The 22,156-nt window shown below is 42.4% G+C and overlaps 1 protein-coding gene across 4 annotated transcripts; it reads left to right on the top strand.

Annotated features, from left to right (window-relative positions):
- Positions 1-90: 90 nt before the first annotated feature.
- LOC115166321 (RNA-binding protein 39) lies at positions 91-22,113 on the top strand. Of its 4 annotated transcripts, none has more exons than XM_029720226.1 (16): positions 91-418; positions 2,515-2,571; positions 4,183-4,235; positions 4,840-5,043; positions 8,702-8,755; positions 15,628-15,745; positions 15,899-16,051; positions 16,166-16,303; positions 16,375-16,440; positions 16,514-16,718; positions 16,983-17,084; positions 18,405-18,437; positions 18,942-19,056; positions 19,331-19,436; positions 21,150-21,228; positions 21,491-22,113. In XM_029720226.1, the coding sequence occupies exons 2-16, from the start codon at positions 2,521-2,523 to the stop codon at positions 21,589-21,591; spliced, it is 1,578 nt and encodes a 525-aa protein (XP_029576086.1). In that variant the 5' UTR covers positions 91-418; positions 2,515-2,520; the 3' UTR covers positions 21,592-22,113. The 4 variants fall into 4 exon arrangements, with proteins under 4 accessions (XP_029576086.1, XP_029576088.1, XP_029576087.1 ...); XM_029720227.1 differs by having other exon boundaries at positions 309-418; positions 2,501-2,571; XM_029720228.1 differs by lacking the exon at positions 18,405-18,437.
- The last annotated feature ends 43 nt before the right edge of the window (positions 22,114-22,156 follow it).

Below are 22,156 nucleotides of genomic sequence, written 5' to 3'. Positions count from 1 at the left end.
TTACTGAGGAGTTGGCAACACTGGATAGGACCACGCTCATCACGTGTTGATAAAACGAGAGAACGCCATTTTAGAGACCCTAACGAAGTTGTTTTGTGAAACAACTTCAAACGCTAAAAAAAAAAGTTATACACGTTATAGCTAGCTAATATAAGGCTGAATTCATTACTGGCTGCTGTTAATAATTTCGTTTGCTAACTACTGTACAGTAAGTAGCGCGGAACGAGAGCATTTCTTTTTAAGCTGTTGTGTGTTGTTGGGAAGAACAGCAGCAGGCGAATCCGAGGTCAATTTGGGCCAATTGTATCCTGAAGGCGTAGTTGGCGAACGTGTGTTCACTGGCTGATTTGATAAGTTTGCAAGCTAACTTAATTGTTTCTGGTCACAGAAGAAGCAGACGTTGGGACAAATCCCTGCGGTAAGTTAGCTAACGTTACCATTACAAATCGCCACAGGCACATCTTCCTCACAGATTTTGGCAAACGTTGTCTAGCTAGCGTTACTAGAAAACATATTGGTAGTAAGCTAGTTAAGTTCCATATGGTTCTTGCTCTAGCTAGTTGGAAGCTGCAGGAGTGTTGGTCTAAAAAAGGGACAGTAATGCGCTAGCTAGCAGATTGTAAAGGGCTAATGTAATGTGAGGCTCCGTACTGTCAGAGTTTCTAAACCTAGAGGCGAGACTTCCGGCAACGCTACACAGACCGGGGTTTGAGAAGGCAATGAGATTCTTCCGTAGTTCTTCTCGAAATCTTATAATGCACAACCTAGATTTGAGCCAATGTCTTAAGTAGTTTTACGTGTTATTACTCCAACGTCGTGAAAGTGACATACTGACACGTTTTAATTTGTCAAACTATTTTCTATCGAAAGACTGACAGTTAACGGCATATGACGACTGTTAGACCCGGTGACGTGTTACTAAATATGAACTTAGCTTCGCCTACAAGTGGATTTCTATTGGAGAAGCAGATTTGGCCTATCTTCATACTGTACTGTTAGGTATAATAAGAATAGATTCTGACCCTATGCTTGTTTACAGCTGCACTGGGGTCGGACAGGCTTCCTAGGGTGTTGGGGGACACAATTAAACTTTGGTTCTGGTGTTATACTTTATATTCCATGTTAAGGTAACACAGAACAGTTTATTCCATGAGAATAGGATTTACCATCCATCTTATTTTCAAATGATCAGATAAGGTCAAAAAGGTTGCAGACAGGTCAATGTTAATTCCTAGTCAATAATGGCACCAAATCACTTGTCTGGGTTCAAAGATTCAACACGTTTTGTCCAATATCTCAAGATAGGGTGGTCATATTGTTTTGCCATTTTCAGAGCTGATGTAGAATACAGATGATTCAAATAAAGTAATAAAATGCTATATTATACAAATTAGGCAGTATGGAATACACAATTACAGTAATTTAAGGTAGGGTTAACAAATCAAAATGCTTTATGCCAAACTGAGTGTGTAACAATTTATGAAATTAGAGTACAACTTTTTATACTACTTTATGAAAATCAGATACTTTATGTGGCAATTCGTCTACCGCCCATTCATATAAAGTAAGGTGGCCATATTGTTTACATATTTATGCAGAACTGGGAGTTTACACTGAGGAGTAAGGTTCATTATACTAGTCGAATAAGACATGGGAGAGATTACGAATTTTGGCCAAGATGTATTTATAGACTAATAAACTTTAAACAAATGGCCAAACCGAAAACTGTAGACATTACTAGTGCCTCCCCCGCGATCAAACCGCCATAAAAAAATAAAATGAAAGACAGCCTAACGTGGTCATTGACAGCTGCCTTGAAGGACACAAATAAAAAATGCTTTCTGCTACTAAGATCAGTGAAATGTAGTGTGTGCGCGTTCACGTGAAGGGTGGGGGGGATTTTCGGCACAACACTGGCTGTCCAACTCGGCGCAGCTGTAAGCAAGCAGGGTCGGAATCTATTCTGGCTGGTATATTATTCAAATTAGGCCATCAAGCTAGGCAAGCTAACGTTAAGTAGCTAGTGCTAGCTTACTAGGTATATAGATGGGTTGGGTGTTTAGCAACAAAACCGACGCGTGCACAACTATGGCGCAAAACAGGGTTGGCTTAGCTTGGAGACAAAATATTAAAAACATGCATACATTTTCACAATGAGCACTTGTCTCTCATACATCGTTAGTTGGTTAGCTAGCTAACGAATTTTAGCAATATTAACGTAGACGCGACACCAGTCAAAACAAGACATGGTATCAAGAACAAGCTGAAACGAGCCACCTACGATTCCCCACATGGCAGGTTCGTGTCATTGTTGCTAGCTATCTGGCCATCCAGAATCACAACAACACAGACTTCTGCCCCAATGAAGTGTGCACATCGTTTTCGTGACGTTGTCAGCTAACCCCTATATTCTGTGCCAGTTGCAGTATCTAGATAGACATATTTCTGCTTTTATCTCATGACTGATGTTCTGACTGATGTTCTGACTTGATTGTATCAGGTTCTCTCTTTCAGGAGACCATGGCAGACGACTTTGATGTTGAGGCTATGCTAGAGGCTCCATACAGAAAGGTGGGTAGCTAGAATTGCCAGGCTTGTAGCTATGTTTTTTTTTTTGCCCATTCACTATTTGCTGGTCTTGTATCATCTTGCTGCTCAGAGATATGTTGCTGTTATTTATGGTTAAATGGTTGTTTGTGCCTCTCAATGTTTGAATGAGGTGTGTGATGCATTGACATAATCCAAAATTCTGAATAAACGCCCATCTCTCTCTCTTTGTAGACTTGCCAAACGATCTCTCCCCTCTTCTCTCACCTTTTGATTCGAGTGTGAACTGTTGGGGGGGGGAGTGTAAGGTAGTAATTGCGCAATGTATTGATGTACTGTGATCCCCTAGGACAAAAAGAGCTTCATCTTAGAACATCCTATCACCTGTTTGGTTGCAACAAGGTGAATGCAAATGGATGATAATCAGCACATTTTACCCCACATGCAAAGGAGACAATATTCACATTTTCTGTTGACATGGTAGCTAAAGGCATTTTCACAATGTTAACACCTAATGTTACAGTTGGATTGACTCATAGAAATATAATTACTGTGGTACCAGTAGTTCTGGCACATTCTATTTATATACGTGACCTTTTGTTATGGTGTCAATCAAGTAAGTCTGACCTAAAGATAGGCCTTACATGTATTAGTACCTATTTTACACTTACATTTGGCTTTAGTAGATTAGTCTTCTCTATAGTATACTTTAACAAATAAGGCTTAAATGTGTAGTCATGATTTTGCCAACGTCAACAAAACAAGCTATTGATTATTTTAAAATATGAATACTGTCTCCCTGCCCAAGTCTATTGTGATGGTTTCTGATTTTGTAAATCAGCATCTTGACTTTGCATGCCTTTTAACACCAGTAATATTTTACGTTTTTTTTCTTACTACAATTTATTTGTAAGATTTATTTCAAGATTTCATTTCTATAATACATTTAGTTAATGATTTCACCAGTATGAGTATTTTTCCCCTCATAAAATTCAAACCATTCAAATACAAATCTCCATTCAGCTGGCACCAAAAAAATATATAGGACATTTAACATGAGGCTAAACTAGTAGACTTTTTTCATTTTTTTTTTTCAGTTTTACTTGGGAGTCCATATTACTAAGCAGTGTGAATCCCTGTTTGCTTCAGGGCGAGATGTGTGACAGAGGTGGCATCGAACTCTTACAGTCCAAGAAGGAAAATGGGTGAAGATCACTGGACTGACATCAACCACAGGATCTCTTTTAGCGGCTGTGGGCCAAGCATGGTCTCAGTGGGCTTAGGAACAGATAGTGGTACTGGTACGACAAAGGAGGGGTGGGGTTGAGATGACCAAACTGTTCCCATAACTTACTGTATCATGCCAAAATAGTATATATTTTTCCCATAGACTTTGACTTTTGGCTGGATTGAGTACTGTATAATATGTAGTTATAACAACAGGGGGAGTAATTGGAGTGGAACTCTACAGGGGCTGTAGAAGGACCCCCTTACATACTTGTCCAAACATATTAATGTTAACAGTATTTTTACCTAATGGTTATGTTCTGTATTTTCTTGTTCCCTCCCTCACCCCTGACGACTTGCAATGTTTCCTCTGCATCCTCATGATGTTCTTCTATCAACCCTGCTTAGGATGAGATAAAGTCCTCTAGTGCTAATGGACAGGAAGAGCGCAGTAGTAAGAAGTAAGTACTGATTTTTAAACTCTTTGCTAAACCATCTCCACACAGACTGTTCTCTCTGCTACCGCACAGCAAGCGGTACGGGAGCGCTTAGTCTAGGTCAAAGGGGCTTCTAAACTTCTACCCACAAGCCAGAAGACTTCTGAACATCAACTCAAATGGCTACCCAGACTATTTGCATTTCCCCCCCCCCCCCCCCCACACTCTCTGTTATTATCTATGCATAGTCACTTTAATAACTACCTACATGTACATATTACCTTGACCGTTGCCCCCGCACATTGACTCTGTACCGGTACCACATGTATATAGCCTCGCTATTGTTATTTTACTGATGCTCTTTAATTATTTGTTTTTTTGGGGTTTTTTTTTCTCAACTGCATTGTTGGTTAGGGGCTTGTAAGTATCTCACTGTAGGGTCTACACCTGTTGTATATGGCGCATGTGACAAATACAATTTTATTTGATTTATCTTGTCAGTTGCTACTAGTCATGTTTCAATCATGTAACCTTTTGGAAACTGCATCAGTGATGGATAGATGTCTGAACTATCCGTGTACAATTGTATTCTGTGACTGCACCCTGATAATGTCATCCTGTGTTCCAGGAAAAAAAAGAGGAGCCACAGTAGGACTAGTCGGAGCCCGAGCTCTGACAAACGCAGAAGCAAGAGCAAAGATGGGAAGAAGAGCCGGGATCGGAAAAGGAGCAAGAGTCCAGAGAAGAAACGGAGCCGCAGTAAAGAGCGCCGGCGCAGTGGCTCCCGTAGCAGGGAACATGCTGAACGCTACAGAGGACACCGGAGCCCCTTGTACGTATAGCAGGGTTTTCCAAGCTCTGTGCAAGTTAAATTTTTTACCCAAACGCTACACAGCTGATTTAAAATAATCAACTGATCATCAAGCTTTGATCATTTTAGTCAGCTGTTAAGGGTAAAAACCAAAACGGGCACCTCTTTGGTTCCTGAGGACTGAGTTTGGGAAAAGTTTATTTATTTTTTTTTTTTTTATTTTTTTTTTACCTTTCACAATTTTTGGGCTTCCTTATATCTTGTGTTGTCTACAGACAACAATGGGTTGGAATAATCTGCTGTATCTCCTTGAACATAATTTGTGTTTTCTCCTGTGAAAGCTGTTGTCTATAGAAACTTTCTGTTGATGATGAAATGAAATCTGGTTTTGTATTTAAAAGTGGTGTAGTTTGTTGACTTTGTAATCAAATTGTATTGGTCACAGACGTGATTAGCAGATTTTATTGCGGGTGTAGCAAAATGCTTGTGCTTCTAGCTCTGACAGTGCAGTAATATCTAACAAATTGCACAACATATACCCAATACACACACATCTAAGTAGGAATAAATTAAGACTATATACATATGGACAAGCGATGTCAGAGCGGAACGGACTAAGATACAGTAGAATTTTATTTGTATTTTATTTCACCTTTATTTAACTAGGTAGGCCAGTTGAGAACAAGTTCTCATTTACAAATGCAACCGGCCCAAAATAAAGCAAAGCAGTGCGACAAAAACAACACAAGAGTTACCCATAAACAAACATAGTCAGTAACACAATCAACATTTTTTTTTAAATCTATGTACATTGTAAGCAAATGTAGAAGAGTATGGAGGTAGGCAATAAATAGGCCATAGAGGTGAAATAATTACAATTTAGCATTAACACTGGAGTGATAGATGTGCAAGTAGAGATACTGGGAGGTAGAAGAGCAAGAGGGTAAGTAATAATATGGGGATGAGGTAGTTGGGTGGGCTATTTATAGATTGGCTGTGTACAGGTCCAATGATCGGTAAGCTGCTCTGACAGCGGATGCTTAAAGTTAGAGAGGGAGATGTAAGACTCCAGCTTCAGTGATTTATTTTTATGCAATTCGTTCCAGTAGTAGGCAGCAGAGAACAGGAAGGAAAAGCGGCCAACGGAAGTGTTGGCTTTGGGGATGACCAGTGAATTATGAATTATACCTGCTGGAGCGTGTGCTATGGGTGGGTGTTGCTATGGTGACCAGTGAGCTGAGATAAGGCGGGGCTTTGCCTAGCGAAGACTTATAGATGACCTGGAGCCAGTGGGTTTGGCGACGAACATGTAGTTAGGGCCAGCCAGCGAGAGCATACAGGTCGCAGTGGTAGGTAGTATATGGGGCTTTGGTGACACCAGATGGTGCTGTGATAGACTACATCCAGTTTGCTGAGTAGAGTGTCGGGGGGGGGGGGCTATTTTGTAAATGACATCGCCGAAGTCAAGGATCGGTAGGATAGTCAGTTTTACGAGGGTATGTTTGGCAGCATGAGTGAAGGAGGCTTTGTTGCGAAATAGGAAGCCGTTTCTAGATTTAATTTTGGATTGGAGATGCTTAATGTGAGTTTGGAAGGAGAGTTTACAGTCTAACCAGACACCTAGGTATTTGTAGTTGTCCACATATTCTAGGTCAGAACAGTCCAGTTTAGTGATGCTTGTCGGGCGGGAGGGTGCGGGCAGCAATCGGTTGAAGAGCATGAACTTAGTTTTACTAGCATTTAAGAGCAGTTGGAGGCCACGGAAGGAATGTTGTATGGCGTTGAAGTTCGTTTTCTGAGGTTTGTTAGCACAGTGTCCAAAGAGGGGCCAGATGTATATAGAATGGTGTCGTCTGCGTAGAGGTCAGAGAATCACCAGCAGCGAGAGCGACATCATTGATATATACAGAGAAAAGAGTCGGCCCGAGAATTGAACCCTGTGGCACCCCCATAGAGACTGCCAGAGGTCCGGACAACAGTCCCTCCGATTTGACACACTGAACTCTGTCTGAGAAGCAGTTGGTGAACCAGGCGAGGCAGTCATTTGAGAAGCCAAGGCTATTGAGTCTGCCGATAAGAATGCGGTGATTTGACAGTCGAAATCCTTGGCCAGGTCGAAAAAGACGGCTGCACAGTATTGTCTCTTATCGGCGGCGGTTATATCGTTTAGGACCTTGAGTGTGGCTGCACCCATGACCAGCTCGGAAACCAGATTGCATAGCGGAGAAGGTACGGTGGGATTCGAAATGGTCGATGATCTGTTTGTTAACTTGGCTTTCGAAGATTTTAGAAAGGCAGGGCAGGATGGATATAGGTCTAACAGTTTGGGTCTAGAGTGTCTCCCCCTTTGAAGAGGGGGATGACCGCGGCAGCTTTCCACTCTTTGGGGATCTCAGACGATATGGAAGAGAGGTTGAATAGGCTAGTAATAGGGGTTGCAACAATTTCGCTGGATAATTTTAGAAAGAGAGGGTCCAGATTGTCTTGCCCAGCTGATTTGTAGGGATCCAGATTTTGCAGCTCTTTCAGAACATCAGCTGTCTGGTTTTGGTTGAAGGAGAAGTGGGGGGGGGGCTTGGGCAAGATGCTGCAGGGGGTGCTGAGATGTTGGCCGGGGTAGGGGTAGCCAGGTGGAAAGCATGGCCAGCTGTAGAAAAATGCTTAATGAAATTATCGTAGATTTATCGGTGGTGACAGTTTTTCCTATCCTCAGTGCAGTGGGCAGCTGGGAGGAGGTGCTCTTATTCTTCATGGACTTTAGTGTCCCAGGAAGCAAATTTATGTTTGAAAAAGCTAGCCTTAGCTTTCCTAACTGACTGAGTATATTGGGTCCTGACTTCCCTGAAAGTTGCATATCGCGGGAGCTATTCGATTCTAAAGGAATGCAGAATGCTTTCAATTGTGCATCTGTAAAAGCTTGAGGTTTTTTGGTGCCAAGCCAAATTTCTTTAGCCTCCTGAGGTTGAAGAGGCTCTGTTTAGCCTGTCTGTGTGGATGATCCATTTCAGTTTCAGTGATGTGTACGCCAAGGAACTTGAAGTTTTCCACCTTCTCCACTGCGGTCCTGTCGATGGGGGGGGGGGGGTGCACCCTCTGCTGTTTCCTGAAGTCCATGATCATCTCCTTTTTGTTTTGTTGACATTGTTTTCCAGGCACCTCCCCTCCTCCCTGTAGGCTGTCTAGGCATCGTTGGTACTCAAGCCTACTACTGTTGTCGTCTGAACTTGATTGAGTTGGAGGTGTGCTTGGCCTATGTTCTATGTTGAAGTTCACGCATGAGACGGATAACTGAAGCCATAGCCCTGGTTTTGTGTCCTCAGGTCAATCCCCTCCCTGTTTGTGACCGGGCTGATGTGTTTCAAGAGAAGTAGAGTACACAAAGTAGGCCCAAATGAGGGGAGGAAACTAAGTTGAATAGAATAATACTTATGTATTAAAAACCTATAGTTTAGCATAGGTGTACATACTGAGTTGAACCTTGTTTTACACCCTAGTTTGTGGCTGAAATTTTGTGGTGTTCCGGGAAGGAAGGTTGGTCCACCACATGCCAACAAACTAAGTTTTTTATAATTATTTGTGATGTGACATGCTGGTGTTTGCCTGTTGGATGTCTTGTCAATTAAGTATGTATGTAAAGTCTGGGTAAGAACTAAACCTTGTGATTGTTCCTTTTTTTCAGTTGGAAACGCTCAAGAAGTCGTAGCCCCTTCAAGAAAGACAAGAGTCCAGTAAGGTGAGATACACAGCCGGATTGTCTTAGCCACAGTGGGGCGGGTCAAAAGCTTCAAGTTCCTTAGATGACATGATAGAGGATCTGAAATGGTCCCTACACACCGACAGCGGGGTGAAAAAGGTGCAATAGCGCCGCTTCAACCTCTGGAGGCTGAAGAAATTTGGCTTTGCCCCCAAGACCCTCACCAACTTCAACAGATACACCATCGAAAGCATTCTGTCGGGCTGTCTCAACGACTGGTACGGCAACTTCACCGGCCGCAACCATAGGGCTCTCCATAGGGTGGTGCGGTCAGCCAGTGCATTATCGGGGGCACACTGCCTGTCCTCCAGGACATCTACAGCACCCGGTGTCACAGGAAGGCAAGAAAGATCATTAAGAAGGTGGAGACAGTACAGGTGCATCAAAGCTGGGACTGATAAACAGCCTTCACTAGCCAGCTGGCACCCTGCCCTGAACCTTAGACTACTGCCTTATGTACGTAGTCATTGAACACTGGTCACTTTTTAATAATGTTTACATACTGTTTTAACCCACTTTATATACAAGTTTTCATTCAACTAGGCAAGTCAGTTAAGAACATTCTTATTTACAATGATGGCCTAGGAAGAGTGGGCTAACTGCCTTGTTCAGGGGCAGAATGACAATTCTTTACCTTGTCAGCTCAGTAATTTGATCTAGCAACCTTTCGGTTACTGGCCCAACGCTCTAACCATTAGGCTACCTGCTGCCCTGAAGTGTGTGTGTGTGTGTGTGTGTGTGTGTGTGTGTGTGTGAAATGAAAGTTTATTTGTCACGTGCGCCTAATACAACAGGTGTAGACCTTACAGTGAAATGCTTACTTACAGGATCTAACCAATAGTGCAAAAAAGGTATTAGGTGAACAATGGGTAGGTAAAGAAATAAAAAGAAAGGCTATATACAGTAGTGAGGCTATATACAGTAGTGAGGCTACATACAGACACCAGTTAGTCAGGCTGATTTGAAGTAGTATGCAGATATGGTTAGTGACTATGCATATATGATGAACAGAGTAGCAGTAGCGTAAAAGAGGGGTTGGTGGGTGGGACACAATGCAGATAGCCCGGTTAGCCAATGTGCGGGAGCACTGGTTGGTCGGGCCAATTGAGGTAGTATGTACATGAATGTATAGATAAAGTGACTATGCATATGATAAACAGAGTAGAGGCAGCATAAAAAGGGGGGTTTGGGGGGGGGGGCTCACAATGCAAATAGTCTGGGTAGCCATTTGATTACCTGTTCAGGAGTCTTATGGCTTGGGGGTAAAAACTGTTGAGAAGCCTTTTTGTGGGACTCTGGTACCGCTTGCCATGCGGTAGTAGAGAGAACAGTCAATGACTGGGGTGGCTGGGGTCTTTGACCAATTTTTAGGGCCTTCCTCTCACACCGCCTGGTGTAGAGGTCCTGGATGGCAGGCAGCTTAGCCCCAGTGATGTATTGGGCCGTACGCACTACCCTTTGTAGTGACTTGCGGTCAGAGGCTGAGCAATTGCCGTACCAGGCGGTGATGCAACCAGTCTGGATGCTCTCGTTGCAGCTGTAGAACCTTTTGAGGATCTCAGGACCCATGGCAAATCTTTTTAGTTTCCCGCGGGGGAATAGGCTTTGTCGTGCCCTCTTCACGACTGTCTTAGTGTGTTTGAACCATTCTAGTTTGTTGTTGACGTGGCCACCAAGGAACTTTAAGGTCTCAACCTGCTCCACTACAGCCCCCATGATGAGAATGGGGGCGTGCTCGGTCCTCCTTTTCCTGTAGTCCACAATCATCTCCTTTGTCTTGATCATGTTGAGGGAGAGGTTGTTATTCTGGCACCACCCGGCCAGGTATGTGTGTTTTATATTTTTTTATATATATATATTATAGTATATGTGTATATATTATAGTATATGTGTGTTATTTATATATATATATAACACACATATACTGCTCAAAAAAAATAAAGGGAACACTTAAAACTTCTTGGGGCTATGTGGGACGTTAGCGTGCCACCCGTGGCGCACCCTATCAACAGCAGGTGCATTTCAAGAGCGGCAAATTTGAAACCAAATAAATGTCAAAATTCAAATTTCTCAAACATACAACTAACTTACAGCCTTTGAAAGATAAACATCTTCTTAATCTAACCACGTTTACCGATTTCAAAAAGGTTTTACGGGGAAAGCATAAAGTTAGGTTATGTTAGGAGAGTACATTGACAATAGCTGTGTGTAGTGTATTGTCAATTCAAAGACAGGCGTCACCAAAACCATAAAATCAGCTAAAATTATGCACTAACCTTTTACAATCTCCATCAGATGACACTCCTAGGACATTATGTTAGACAATGCATGCATTTTTAGTTCTATCAAGTTCATATTTATATCTAAAAACAGCGTTTTACTATGGCGTTGATGTTCAGGAAATCGTTTCCCTCCAATACCGGCAGTCAAGTCATGACAACAAAATAATTAATTAATATTAGAAAACATTGGTAAAATATTATATTGTCATTCAAAGAATTATAGATTTACATCTCTTGAACGCAATGGACTTGCCAGATTTAAAATTAACCTTACTGGGAAATCACACTTTGCAATAATCTGAGCACTGCGCCAGAAAAATACGCATTGCGATACAGACTAACCGCCATGTTGGAGAGATCTAAAATTGAAAATACTATGTAAATAATCCATTACCTTTGATTCTCTTCATCAGATGTCACTTCCAAAGAATCCCAGGTCCATAACGAATGTAGTTTTGTTCAAAAAAGCTCATCATTTATGTCCAAAAGCCTCCGTGTTGTAGCACATGATCTAAGCCAGCCGGACTTCACTTCACTTCAAGAACGGAAAAAATATATTTTCGTTCGTTCAAACATGTCAAACGTTGTATCGCATAAATCATTAGGGCCTTTTTTAACCAGAACATGAATAAAATTCAAGGCGGACCATTGGGTTCTCTTTTAAAACGTTTCGGAATGAGAGTACCCACCATCAAATCGCGCGCCAGGTGTCTAATGGGCCATCGCCGTTCCAACGCTCTTCTTCAGTCAGATCTCACTGTAGAAGACTCAAAACACTTTGTAAAGGCTGGGGACATCTTGTGGAAGCAATAGGAAGTGCCAAAATATTCCTCCTTCCCTTTGTTTTTCAATGGTATAGGCTTAAAGTCAATTCAACACATCAGGTATCCACTTCCTGTCAGAATCTGTCTCAGGGTTTTGCCTGCCAAATGAGTTCTGTTATACTCACAGACACCATTCAAACAGTTTTTGAAACTTTAGGGTGTTTTCTATCCATATATAATAAGTATATGCATATTGTAATTACTGGGTAGGATTAGTAACCAGATTAAATCGGGTACATTTTTTTATCCAGCCGTGAAAATACTGCCCCCTATACCCTAACAGGTTAAACAACACATCCTAGATCTGAATGAATTAAATAAATAATCTTATTAAATACTTTTTTCTTTACATAGTTGAATGTGCTGAGAACAAAATCACACAAAAATAATCAATGGAAATCCAATTTATCAACCCATGGAGGTCTGGATTTGGAGTCACACTCAAAATTAAAGTGGAAAACCACACTACAGGCTGATCCAACTTTGATGTAATGTCCTTAAAACAAGTCACAATGAGGCTCAGTAGTGTGTGTGGCCTCCACGTGCCTGTATGACCTCCCTACAACGCCTGGGCATGCTCCTGATGAGGTGGTGGATGGTCTCCTGAGGGATCTCCTCCCAGACCTGGACTAAAGCATCCGCCAACTCCTGGACAGTCTGTGGTGCAACGTGGCGTTGGTGGATGGAGCGAGACATGATGTCCCAGATGTGCTCAATTGGATTCAGGTCTGGGGAACGGGCGGGCCAGTCCATAGCATCAATGCCTTCCTCTTGCAGGAACTGCTGACACACTCCAGCCACATGAGGTCTTGCATTAGGAGGAACCCAGGGCCAACCGCACCAGCATATGGTCTCACAAGGGGTCTGAGGATCTCATCTCGGTACCTAATGGCAGTCAGGCTACCTCTGGCGAGCACATGGAGGGCTGTGCGGCCCCCCAAAGAAATGCCACCCCACACCATGACTGACCCACCGCCAAACCGGTCATGCTGGAGGATGTTGCAGGCAGCAGAATGTTCTCCACGGCGTCTCCAGACTCTGTCACGTCTGTCACATGTGCTCAGTGTGAACCTGCTTTCATCTGTGAAGAGCACAGGGCGCCAGTGGCGAATTTGCCAATCTTGGTGTTCTCTGGCAAATGCCAAACGTCCTGCACGGTGTTGGGCTGTTATCACAACCCCCACCTGTGGACGTCGGGCCCTCATTACCACCCTCATGGAGTCTGTTTCTGACCGTTTGAGCAGACACATGCACATTTGTGGCCTGCTGGAGGTCATTTTGCAGGGCTCTGGCAGTGCTCCTCCTTGCACAAAGGCGGAGGTAGCGGTCCTGTTGCTGGGTTGTTGCCCTCCTACGGCCTCCTCCACGTCTCCTGATGTACTGGCCTGTCTCCTGGTAGCGCCTCCATGCTCTGGACACTACGCTGACAGACACAGCAAACCTTCTTGCCACAGCTCGCATTGATGTGCCATCCTGGATGAGTTGCACTACCTGAGCCACTTGTGTGGGTTGTAGACTCGTCTCATGCTACCACTAGAGTGAAAGCACCGCCAGCATTCAAAAGTTACTAAAACATCAGCCAGGAAGCATAGGAACTGAGAAGTGGTCTGTGGTCACCACCTGCAGAACCACTCCTTTATTGGGGGTGTCTTGCTTATTGCCTTTAATTTCCACCTGTTGTCTATTCCATTTGCACAGCAGCATGTGACATTTATTGTCAATCAGTGTTGCTTCCTAAGTGGACAGTTTGATTTCACAGAAGTGTGATTGACTTGGAGTTACATTGTGTTTAAGTGTTCCCTTTATTTTTTTGAGCAGTATGTGTATATATATACATACACACACACACACACACACACACAGAGTCGAGGTCAAAAGTTTTTAATGACACAAATATACATTTTTACAGTCTGCTACCTCAGTGTCTTAAGATATTTTTGTCAGATGTTACTATGGAATATTGAATTATAATTACACGTGTCAAAGGCTTTTATTGACAATTACATGAAGTTGAAGCAAAGAGTCAATATTTGCAGTGTTGACCCTTCTTCAAGACCTCTACAATATGCCCTGGCATGCTGTCAATTAACTTCTGGGCCACATACTGAATGATGGCAGCCCATTGTTGCATAATCAATGCTTGGAGTTTGTCAGAATTTGTGGGGTTTTGTTTGTCCATCTGCCTCTTCAGGATTGACCACAAATTCTCAATGGGATTAAGGTCTGGGGGGTTTCCTGGCCATGGACCAAACATATTGATGTTTTGTTCCCCGAGCCACTTAGTTATCACTTTTGCCTTATGGCAAGGTGCTCCATCATGCTGGAAAAGGCATTGTTCGTCACCAAACTGTTCCTGGATGGTTGGGAGAAGTTGCTCTCGGAGGATGTGTTGGTACCATTCTTTATTCATGGCTGTGTTCTTAGGCAAAATTGTGAGTGAGCCCACTCCCTTGGCTGAGAAGCAACCCCACACATGAATGGTCTCGGGATGCTTTACTGTTGGCATTACACAGGACTGATGGTAGCTTTTTTCCGGATGCCCCAAACAATCGGAAAGGGGATTCATCAGAGAAAATGACTTTACCCCAGTCCTCAGCAGTCCAATCCCTGTACCTTTTGCAGAATATCAGTCTGTCCCTGATGTTTTTCCTGTAGAGAAGTGGCTTCTTTGCTGCCCTTCTTGACACCAGGCCATCCTCCAAAAGTCTTTGCCTCACTGTGCGTGCAGATGCACTCACACTTGCCTGCTGCCATTCCTGAGCAAGCTCTGTACTGGTGGTGCCCCGATCCCGCAGCTGAATCAACTTTAGGAGACGGTCCTGGCGCTTGCTGGACTTTCTTGGGCGCCCTGAAGCCTTCTTCACAACAGTTGAACCGCTCTCCTTGAAGTTCTTGATGATCCGATAAATGGTTGGTTTAAGTGCAATCTTACTGGCAGCAATATCCTTGCCTGTGAAGCCCTTTTTGTGCAAAGCAATGATGACGGCACGTGTTTCCTTGCAGGTAACCATGGTTGACAGAGGAAGAACAATGATTCCAAGCACCACCCTCCTTTGAAGCTTCCAGTCTGTTATTCGAACTCAATCAGCATGACAGAGTGATCTCCAGCCTTGTCCTCGTCAACACTCACACCTGTGTTAACGAGAGAATCACTGACATGTCAGCTGGTCCTTTTGTGGCAGTGCTGAAATGCAGTGGAAATGTTTTTGGGGGATTCAGTTCATTTGCATGGCAAAGAGAGACTTTGCAATTAATTGCAATTCATCTGATCACTCTTCATAACATTCTGGAGTATATGCAAATTGCCATCATACAAACTGAGGCAGCATACTTTGTGAAAATTTTGTGTCATTCTCAACTTTTGGCCACGAGTGTGTCGTATGTATGTATGTATGTATGTATGTATGTATGTATTCTAGTCATGGCTTATCCTATATAACTGCTGTACACACCTTTTCTATTCATATATTGTATATACATATTTTTATTCTGGACATTGATCGTTCTGATACGGCTCGTTGTTATTTTTACTTGTGTGTTGTATTGCTAGATATTGCTGCATTGTTGGAGCTGGACATAAGCATTTTGCTGCACCTACGATAACTTCTGCAAATCTGTGTATGCGACCAATAAACTTTGATGTGATTTATAAGCTCTATCATGGTTTCAGTTTTGTGAACTGGACTCTTTGCTCACCATCCATGAAAATGATATGTGTTTAACTCTGTTTGTGCTTTTTTTCAAGGAAACCAATTGACAACCTGACCCCAGAGGAGAGGGATGCCCGCACTGTTTTTTGTATGCAGCTGGCAGCCAGAATCAAACCACGAGACCTAGAGGACTTCTTCTCAGCTGTGGGGAAAGTCAGTATTCACAGTTTACAAACTTAAAAGTAGATTGCATTATCGTTGACGTCTGAAATATTTCAACATAGAGACTGTATTTTGACAGAATTTAGCTAATGGTCATTAAGAAGGTGCTCACTCTTGACACACTTACTGTTTTATCACCTGTAGGTGAGAGATGTGAGAATGATCTCTGACAGAAACTCCAGGAGGTCAAAGGGCATTGCCTACATTGAGTTTCTGGAAGTGAATTCAGTCCCGCTGGCTATTGGCTTGACTGGTCAGAGACTTCTAGGAGTGCCCATCATCGTACAGGCCCCTCAGGTAGTTGATTTAACTATAATATTTAGCATTGATGGAATTAGTAAATGTTATGTCACCTTTTACCGCTTACTTGGCAGATAGCATAGACTCACCATTTTGTGTGTGTGTGTGCAGGCTGAGAAGAACAGAGCTGCAGCAATGGCCAACAACCTTCAGAAGGGTAATGCTGGCCCTATGCGGCTGTATGTGGGCTCTCTGCACTTCAACATCACAGAGGACATGCTGCGAGGTGTCTTCGAGCCTTTCGGAAGGGTAAGGAGGAAACACCATTACTTATCAATTACATTTTAACCTCCATTTACACTAACTGTTTTCCTTAACAGATTGAGAGCATACAACTGATGAATGACAGTGAAACTGGACGATCCAAAGGATATGGTTTCATCTCAGTAAGTTCCTGATTTTAGACTTACAATAGATGTGTGCCATTTTAGGTAGCTGATTCACACTGTATTATTGTAGTTTGCAGATGCAGAGTGCGCTAAGAAGGCCCTGGAGCAGCTGAATGGATTTGAGCTGGCCGGACGGCCCATGAAGGTTGGTCACGTGACGGAACGCACCGACCCCTCCACCGCCAGCTCCTTCCTGGACAACGACGAGCTGGAGAGGACAGGCATCGACCTGGGCACCACCGGGCGCCTGCAGCTCATGGCCCGGCTGGCAGAGGGTGAGATATTAGCTGCTGTTTTTGAGTGAATGTAGTTTGGTCTTTTTGGTGCTCAGAATTGCCATTTAGGTTTATTTGTCAGCAGTAAGTGAAAGTTGAGCTTAGTATTCGGTATGTCTACTTTTGTGCTGAAATCTAAAACTGAATTGGTCAACCAAGGTGTTGTTACCCCAGTTGACTTCTAGAATCACTCCAGTGTGTGCTCAAGTTGTTTTGAATAGCTTTGAACAGACTTGATGCTAATGAATAGTTTGTTTCCCTCAGGTACTGGTCTTCAGATCCCCCCGGCTGCACAGCAGGCTCTACAGATGAGTGGTTCCATCCACTCGACTCCAATCCACTTTGTCAACATGGCAGCTGGTACAGGTAGGCTCATTATCCATGTGTAACGTATCTTACTACATATTGTGGAATGAACTACTCACTGGCCTCATCTAAGAACACTGCAGACTCCTCAAAGGAGAGGCATTTGAAGTTTGAGCTATTTGATACCTCATGCAAATGTGAAATTCACCACTAAGTTTGCTTTGGCTATTAATCAAGAAACTCATTCTAAAGGTAGGTAGCAAAGGAAAGCTGTCATATCTGCTTTGGCAGGATGATTTCCAGTTACCTTTTTGCTCCTCCCTTAATTTGGTCTGTGATGTGTCAGAAAACAGTGCAAAGAGGGCTAATATTATCTGGAGATTAAATGTGTTATCATTATCTGCATCCATGACCACCAGTATATGATAATCTCAAATGAACCGCCGTAAGACTTCTCCTCTTTTCTCACTATCATTTCTCCTTTTAATGATCTCTTCCACATTTATCCAATAGATCCACATGTAAACACTAAAGGCCAATCTGGCATTGCCACCAACACTCATTATGAGGTATGTTAATCACTTCAACAACCTGCCAGTCTCTGATGAGTCGGTCTCTGATGAGTCGGTCTCTGATGAGTCGGTCTCTGATGAGTCGGTCTCTGATGAGTCGGTCTCTGATGAGTCGGTCTCTGATGAGTCGGTCTCTGATGAGTCGGTCTCTGATGAGTCGGTCTCTGATGAGTCGGTCTCTGATGAGTCGGTCTCTGATGAGTCGGTCTCTGATGAGTCGGTCTCTGAGATGTCGGTCTCTGATGAGTCGGTCTCTGATGAGTCGGTCTCTGATGAGTCGGTCTCTGATGAGTCGGTCTCTGAGTCAGTCTCTGATGAGTCGGTCTCTGAGATGTCGGTCTCTGATGAGTCGGTCTCTGAGATGTCTATGTGAAGGCTGTTTTTTCACTCACTATCGCCCTGCTTGAAAAGAGCACATTGAATATCATGGGCAACTGGTAGGAAACACAGAAATGAGTTAACATCATTCAAGTCAACCTGTGTGTTTTTGACTTGCCAAAACCAGCAGTTTGTCTTGCTAAGTGAAGGGACTCTTCAAACTTATGTAACACACTACAATATCACAGTACCATGTTAGATGTGAATGCTGATATTGAACTAGCATGCAGATAGATAACCATTGCTTCTCTCACATTGTTTGCCTAATGCTATGGCTGTCCCCCTCTAGCAACTAGGCTTAATGTGCACTGCAGTAGTAAGTCAGTCAATGGTAGTAAGTCAATGGTCTTCATCCATTGTGCGTCGTTCCATCCTCACAACCTTTTCTAACTGAAGTGCGTCTTTCATTTCTCTTCTTCTAATCTTTTAGACATACAAGCCAGCCTGAACCCACCCCCTGAAGGTGAATGTGAAAGAAAGTGTACAGCTTCTCAAATCTGCACATGATTTAATGCTCATCTAAAATAAATCATTTTGTTTCAAACCGGAGAGAGCTCTCCAATGGTCCTTTTTTCTTGTATTGGTTTGAAATCATTGCTGTCATGCATACCCGCATTTTCTTTTTGTTCAAGCCAAATGATAAGATTCTCAAGCTGTCCGTTTTCATCTTCTCTGGTTTTCTTGTGTGTAACTACATTGTGGCCAAGTGTGCATTGAAACAACAGGAAAAACCAGTCCTGTACTTTGAGATGTATTCATTGGTTGTCTTGGTAAAGGGGGAGGGAATGGAAAGGATTGTTAATTTGATATTCTCAGTTGGAAGCAGGGTTGGGGTCAATTAATGCCATTGAAATTCCAGTCAGTTCAGGAACTGATGTTCAATTCAACAGACAGGAATTAATCTGCACTTGACAGCAGCTCTGGTGAGAAGGACCTCTGTTAATGATACTGTAATTTCCTTTTACAGCTCCTGCCACCCCTTCACTGAACCTGGCTCCAAGCAGGAACCAGGCCATGAACCTCTCAACGCAGCCACTGGCTACTCACTGCCTACAGCTGTCCAACATGTTCAACCCACAGTTGTGAGGCACTACTTTTAACCTTTTCATTCCATGATGAAAGGAACATTGTTTTAGATCTTTAAGTTAATTCACTAAACTAAATTTATTAATGCATTCCCAACTATAAGATTTGGATAGAAATGGGAAAATACTGAATGATTGTAAACTAATATGGCATGTTTCTGGGAGCCAAAAAGTATTTACTTTATGTAAATGTAACTGATCATTTCCTGAAGCTGGGTTAGGTCAGATGAGTTTGTGATGAATGGCTTGAAATTACCTGCCTGTTTTCCAGGGAAAATGAACCCGGCTGGGATGTCGAGATTCAAGATGACATCATTGAGGAGTGCAACAAACACGGTGGAATTGTCCACATATACCTCGACAAGAACTCCCCTCAGGTAAACCACTTTTGAAATGCACTTTGTCGTGTCTCTGACTGATTAAATTATATCACAGGCTACTTTATCAAAACGATTACCTAACGTTTGATTGAATTAACCTGTTGGGGCTAGGGGGCAGTATTTGCACGGCCAGATAAAAAACGTACCCGATAATTAACTAATTATATGCATATTCTCGTTTCGGGGCAAGAGTAGTAACCAGTTTAAATCGGGTAAGTTTTTTTTTTATCCGGCCGTGCAAATACTGCCCCCTACCCTAGAGAGGTTAAACATCTGAGTATCTTTTATATCAATAGCAGTCAATTATTAATCGTTACCTTATTCAGTCTCATCTGAACGTCGTAAAATCCTTGGTTATCGAACCCTGGCTAACAAGTTGAATCAGCATTACAAAAATTGGCTTATTTATTTACTAAATACCTAAATGATCACACAGAATTACATTTTCACAGGATGGATCATACATTGATTACAAATCATGTCATAAAAGAAAGTCCCTAGCAGACGAAACCGATCTGACAGCTGATTACACAAAGGGGGTTGGGTTTGAATGAAAGAGCGGGAAGACTGAGGAACAAAAGAATTGGGTCTCTATCGGTCCTTGAGAAGCTATGCTGCCATAAATACAGAATCTTATGAATTCTAATAACCGCCCATTCGGATAAGGAAAATGCAAGATACACACACTGAGCTGCGCTTCGATATATGGAAAACTGGTTTGCCCAGCAGAGATCGCCCTTGTCCTTTGAAGAATATTTCTGGTTGTAGGGTGGATACGTTGTACCCTGTCATTCTTATTAGGAGATTCTGTCCACGTACGTTTACAGCTGCAACTGATAACTCTGCTTCTAGGATGTATCACTTCTTTAGTTAGAGTTCAAAGCTCATTTTGCCATAATCAGCTCGCGCTGAATTGTCAAGTCTAGTAGAAATTCATCCTTCCAGCGTGGTGATCGTCACATCCACGTTGAAATTAGCCGTTTTAAACGTATGAACACCAGTCCTCACATCGTCAAGAACCTAAGTTGACTTCCGTCAACGGGCTTTTGTATTGGGGGAGAGAAGGGGGTGTGTTTCATAGTTCTCAACCAATGTCTGTTCACTTGGGCGTGGCCACTGAGTGAGCATACTTTACTTATGAAAACAATTCCCTCATATAGAATCTTAAAATTACATTTAATCTTTTCACAAATAGTTTCATATTTAAACATTTTAAATTGCACAACAATTCCATGTGAATCTGTTAACTAGAATGTGTAGACTTTCCAAGATACAATTTGTCGTCCTATCATCAGTAATAATGTCTCATACACCAACTGATCTGACATCGTATTCTTTAAGTACCAATGGACACTTTCAACTGGTTGGATTACAGAAATATTGTACCTTTCCCCAACCTTTTGATGTTACCATACTCTGTTAATTTACAAAGGGCTTTCCAAGAGTCCATTCTGTAGGGTGGAGAGAGAAAAGGGAGAAATGTATTTATGGGGGTCATAAACCTCCTACAACAGGGCAACTTCATAGAAGTGGATAGGTGGTCCAGCAAATTGTGCACTTTGCAAATAAATTATAAATGCAGTTACCATTTCTTTGTTTTCTATTATGGTTTAATGTAGAAATGTATATTTCTACCTTTTTACCCATCAAATGATCTGTTGCAGATTGATAGTGTACCCTTACCTTATTGCTTCTTCGTTTCCTTTATAGGGAAACGTGTACATAAAATGCCCCACAATCCCAACAGCAATGGCTGCAGTGAATGCGCTACATGGGCGGTGGTTTGCAGGTGTGTATCCTTGTACCAATGGATTATGTATGGTCATTATTTGATATTTATATACCTTGCATTTAAATCAGTTATGTTTGTGGCTAGGGATGGTGGGAATTAACCAAAATGAAATAGTACCATGTTTTGGGAATTTGTGTTGCTGATTTGTAATCTGTAGCTAGATTGTGTTCTTTAGAACTCAGGTTTCTACATTTAATACATGACTAATGCATATGTATTTGACAAGTATTGATGGAATGTTTTTTTTCTCTCTCTGTAGGTAAAATGATCACTGCAATGTACGTACCTTTCCCGACCTACCATAACCTTTTCCCTGATTCGTTAACGGCAGCCCAGTTATTGATGCCTGTGCGGCAATGATTCTGCCATGCATGGAGTAGATGTCACAATGCCTGTTGGCTTCAATAATGTAAATGTTTGCCAATATGTTGATCTTATTGAACGCAGTAGCAAATTACTGTACCAGTTCCACCCTATCTTCATCACACAATGTTTTCTTGTTCAGTCTGACAGCTATTAGAGGCTAAGCTTGAGTTAGCCACACATTTCTGTAGCTGCACTTGAGCAAATTGTTGTTTTAACCTGCATTGTGAAAAGACTACCTTTTGGGGTTTTGATGGGGGGGGGGGCACGTAGGGTACGGAGTTGTTTTACAGTGGGAAGTCTGCGTATATTTCTGTTAACTGACCCCAGAAGAACAACCCATTTTTGGACAGCCCAACCAAATTAACCTGTGACTCGAATTGCAGTTTGCCCTATGCTGTCATCCCATTAGGGCATTTATATTGTACATTTAGTAATTCAGCTGTGCTTTACAAATTTTCATTTGCCATGTACGTTTTTGTCAATTAATGTGTTAAATTAAAAAACGATGCCTACAAATTTGTGTTTTTTACAACTCCAAGATATTCATTGTTTTGAGACT

The sequence above is a fragment of the Salmo trutta genome, chromosome 28 (assembly GCF_901001165.1).
Source record: "Salmo trutta chromosome 28, fSalTru1.1, whole genome shotgun sequence".
Taxonomy (NCBI): domain Eukaryota; kingdom Metazoa; phylum Chordata; class Actinopteri; order Salmoniformes; family Salmonidae; genus Salmo; species Salmo trutta.
Note: the sequence above shows the minus strand (reverse complement) of the source record. Positions and strands in the feature narration are given on the sequence as shown.

Coding starts and splice junctions, on each gene's coding strand:
- LOC115166321 (XM_029720226.1), top strand. CDS start 2,521: ATGGCAGACGACTTTGATGTTGAGGCTATGCTAGAGGCTCCATACAGA. Junction 19,057..19,330: donor AACATGTTCAACCCACAGTT/GTGAGGCACTAC, acceptor CCTGTTTTCCAG/GGAAAATGAACCCGGCTGGG. Junction 19,437..21,149: donor TCGACAAGAACTCCCCTCAG/GTAAACCACTTT, acceptor TTTCCTTTATAG/GGAAACGTGTACATAAAATG.